Here is a 4,039-nt window from a genome sequence, read left to right as displayed (position 1 = left end):
TTCTAATTAACTTGTTAGTGTAAGGTAACTAATCTTCCATTAATTTTATTAAATTCATTTATTAAAAGAGTTGAATATTACTTCAATTTACCAAATTTGATGGTTATAATTAAGATATTAATATATTTTCTTTCCATTTTTGTGGAATCAATTTTAAATTTGATTTTTTTTCTAATCAATTTTTTTTTTTAATTTTGTGGGTTAGAATTATGACATTAATATATATATATATATATATATATATATATATATATATATATATTTATACCATATTATTTCTACATCGAATATATATATATATATATATAAATTTTTCTGTACGAATTATATATATATACATATATAGGTAAGGACATCCTTACCTGAGAAAAATCCTATAATTATATATATATATATATATATATATATATATATATTTATACACACAAACACATATTTGTATATAATTTTTTTTGGCCGAATTATATATATATATATATATATATATATAATTATATATATAATGAAAAAAAGAAAAAGAAAAAAACTAAAATAAAATATTTTATTTTTAGATGAAAACAAAAATAATTGTTACTAACAACTAACCCGATCAAAAAAAAAAAAAACCAAAATAATTTAGAGCCATTAGATATTGGAATGATAAGATAGTATTTTTACTCAAGAATTACATGACATGATTTGGCAAATATGTGATGTGTTTAGGTGACATGACATGACATCTAGAATTGAGGCTACAAATTCTAGGCCTCATTGAGGCCACAAATCATTTTCCAAGTCCAAAAGCAACCGAAGAGTGCAGCTGTTTTACCCCTCAATCCCTGCCGCCTGCCGTCATTGTGATTTTAATTTGTTTGCTTCAAACTCTTGGAAATGAAGGTACATAGAATCTACTCATTTACTTATCAAAACGGCAGTTAAGTTAATTCGCAAGCATTTTTACATCATCCTAGAATAAAGTGATAATATTTTGACTTGCTTAATTATAGACATTTTTTTATCGGAGATGAAGTAGTAAGCCACTTCGGTTACATTAGCGAATAGCGAGTTAACAATATATCCACTCAGTTAGTATTCAAATCAAAGTCTGCGATAGTATTCCATCAAAGCCAGACTAATTTCTGCCTCAGGCGCATGAACCCGAATACTCATTTTAGACTTTTTTTTCTTTTTCTTTAAGGTTTAGGAATCAAATAAACAACTCATATACAACAATTAAATTATTATGAGTCGAACTGTCATTTGAGACGCTTTTTATTCCGACCTTTCTTAATTTTTAACTAACATTAAAACTTGAATATAGAATATGTATTAAGTAATTAGAGGTGTGTATTCAAAAAAATTTATTGTAATAATACAATCAATCTAGACAAGAAAAGTCATGAAATGGGTCAGTTGGCAAAGTGATGTGTTATTTCCCTTGTGACCTTGGTTCATATCCTCTTGGGGGCATGAATTCTTTTCTTTCAAAAAACAAAAAAAGTACAATCAACAAATTTTGGGATTGTAACAGCTTCCCAAAATATGGTTTGAGAAAGAATTAGCAACAATAAATAAAAACTTTAGTAATGAGATGGCGGTGTTTTGAGCCTACAAACTAACAATAATAAATCGCCGCCACTAACACATCCCCTCAATGCGCTTCATTCAACCCCCATATTCCTAACTTACCATTTCGCCCCTGTCCCTTCCCCAAGTCCCTCCTTTATATACGAACCTTCCTTCCCATTTCCAAATCCCTCACCAAGAAACACACACAACCCATCAACACCTCCTCAAACTCTCTCTCTCTCTCATAGAAAACTAAGCTTCTTTACAGTATCTCTAAAAATGGCGAAAGGTGGAAAGCTACTGAAGCTCAAGTCGGTCCTCAAGAAGTGGAACTCATTCAGCAAAAGCAACCGCCACAGCATCAACTCTGTAGCCTCCGCCGACGACGACAGCTACTCTTCCTCCAACGACGTCGTCTCCTCCAGAGACATCCAAGCCGTCTACGTCGGCAAGTCCCGAAGACGCTACCTCGTGGGCCCCGACGTCGTCCACCACCCCCTCTTCAAGGAACTGGCGGAGAGATCCTCAGACGACGACACAATCAATGTCGCATGTGAGGTGGTGCTATTCGAGCACCTGCTCTGGATGCTCGAAAACGCCGATCCTCAGCCGGAATCGATGGACGAACTCGTCGAGTTCTACGCTTGCTGATCGAGAAAGAAGAAGGAATGTATATGCATGGTAACTACTATTACTACTAGGTGAAAGCTGAAAGTGACTGAGAAATTAAGAAGAATAAGGAAGGAAGAGGATGAGGAGGATTGTACATTCTTTTTTTTCTTAATTTTAAAAATTATTGTAGGTAAGAGATTAAGAGTGTGATTTGGTTGCACGGTTGAGGATGATTTAACCCAATATTTCACATCCATCTGAGGCTCTGATCGAGCTGGTCGACATTCGTCAGCTCAATCTTTACCATTGTTCTTAAAGATATGTATTAATCTATATTTCTAATACATTTTCTCTCTTTGGTCTGATATTTATGGGTTGATCACATTATGTATATGTACATGTTTTTTTTTTTTTTTAATTAATTTCATATTAGTTACCTGATTGGTATATATATATTCAGATTCACTATTTCTCAACCATCACAGGTGGTCGAGTTGGTAAGAGCCTCCAGGTGTGGAACCCCCACACCCGGGTTCGAATCCCGCCGACGCTTATTGGGATTAAATCCCAATATATTCTTAGTGGCCAGGGGGAGGAAGCGTTCTGACAAGATCTCCCGAGCACGAATTAGTCTCTGTCAAAATTGAATATCGCCAGCATTATTAGAGTGCCTTGGTAATGAACCGTCGAATTCGTTTTACGACTACTATTTAAAACTGTCCATATTTTAACGCCTCCAAGTAATAATTTTTGTGCCGGCCTAACTCTGTACCACATTTTTAGGAGATCGAGATTCAATTATGTGAATGTGTGGGATCCAACTTTAGGAGTGCACCAAAGTATGGTGCATGTTTTAACCATAATATGTCTCTGCATGAGTACAAGGTAATGTGTCCGTCCAAAGTAATGTAACCATTTTGCAGTACTACTAATAGTGCTCTGGTTCCAAGTCCCCGGTCGCGCAGATCATTATAACCGAAGCAGTTTAGACGTACATTATCCAAAGTAGAACAAGCCAGGCCTTTAGTTTTTACAAGTGATTGTCTAGTTTCTCCAATTGCTACTACGTACCTTTGTGAATTCTCTTTGAGTTTTCCTTATTGAAGAGAAACAGCACAATACCATGGATCAGCTGGTGAACATGCCAAGTAATTAACTGTTTTTAACATCACCAACATTTACTTGAGATAAAAGGGTTGCAAATCGTTCAATAAGACCACAAACCTTGTAGCCTTAATTAATTAAGTGGTAATGCAGACTAGCTAATTGAAAACTAGGTAACAGTGTAGCACGTCGGAGTTGTCTATACTCAAATTGATATCGATCACTATTTTATTCCCAGAAATTTATAATTAAAATAATAAATAAAGCCTAGCTACCAGCAAGCCAATTTTCTATTCAAAAATTAATTATTCTCAGATTCGTTGATTATGGACCTTGTGGTGAGTTTCACAGTGTCTTGAATCGGGAGAGCTTGACACATATCACACAAGAATATCTCTTTTAAATGCCAACAGTGCTTAATATAAAGTTTTAGGGTTTATAAAGGTTAGAAATTTGGGGTTTTGTTTTCTTTTGGACTAAGAAGTCAATCACCATGACTTGATATATTTAAAGGTTTAATAAGTAGTTAATACACCCTTGTAACCTCCCCTTGTAACTAACTATAAGAAAGCTAGGTCTACCTAATTAGAAAGTAATATATAAAAATTGAATGTACAATTAAGTTGGTAGCATGAAGAAAAATGTCGTATTATGAAACCGCAAGAAGAAGTCAGCAACTTTACAGTAGGCATTCCTTTCGGCAAAACAAATTATTAATACTTAGTTCCATCCATATCAAAGTTTGCTTTGATATTAAGTAATATTAAACTTTTTT

At 34.0% G+C, this 4,039-nt stretch overlaps 1 protein-coding gene across 1 annotated transcript; it reads left to right on the top strand.

The window, feature by feature from the left end:
* The first annotated feature begins 1,720 nt into the window (after positions 1 to 1,720).
* LOC133727144 (auxin-responsive protein SAUR76-like) lies at positions 1,721 to 2,551 on the top strand. Its single transcript, XM_062154767.1, has one exon. It carries the CDS (start codon positions 1,828 to 1,830, stop codon positions 2,197 to 2,199), a length of 372 nt encoding a protein of 123 aa, XP_062010751.1. The 5' UTR covers positions 1,721 to 1,827; the 3' UTR covers positions 2,200 to 2,551.
* The last annotated feature ends 1,488 nt before the right edge of the window (positions 2,552 to 4,039 follow it).

This window comes from Rosa rugosa, chromosome 1, assembly GCF_958449725.1.
Source record: "Rosa rugosa chromosome 1, drRosRugo1.1, whole genome shotgun sequence".
Taxonomy (NCBI): Eukaryota; Viridiplantae; Streptophyta; class Magnoliopsida; order Rosales; family Rosaceae; genus Rosa; species Rosa rugosa.
This window is presented reverse-complemented; position numbering and strand designations above follow the sequence as displayed.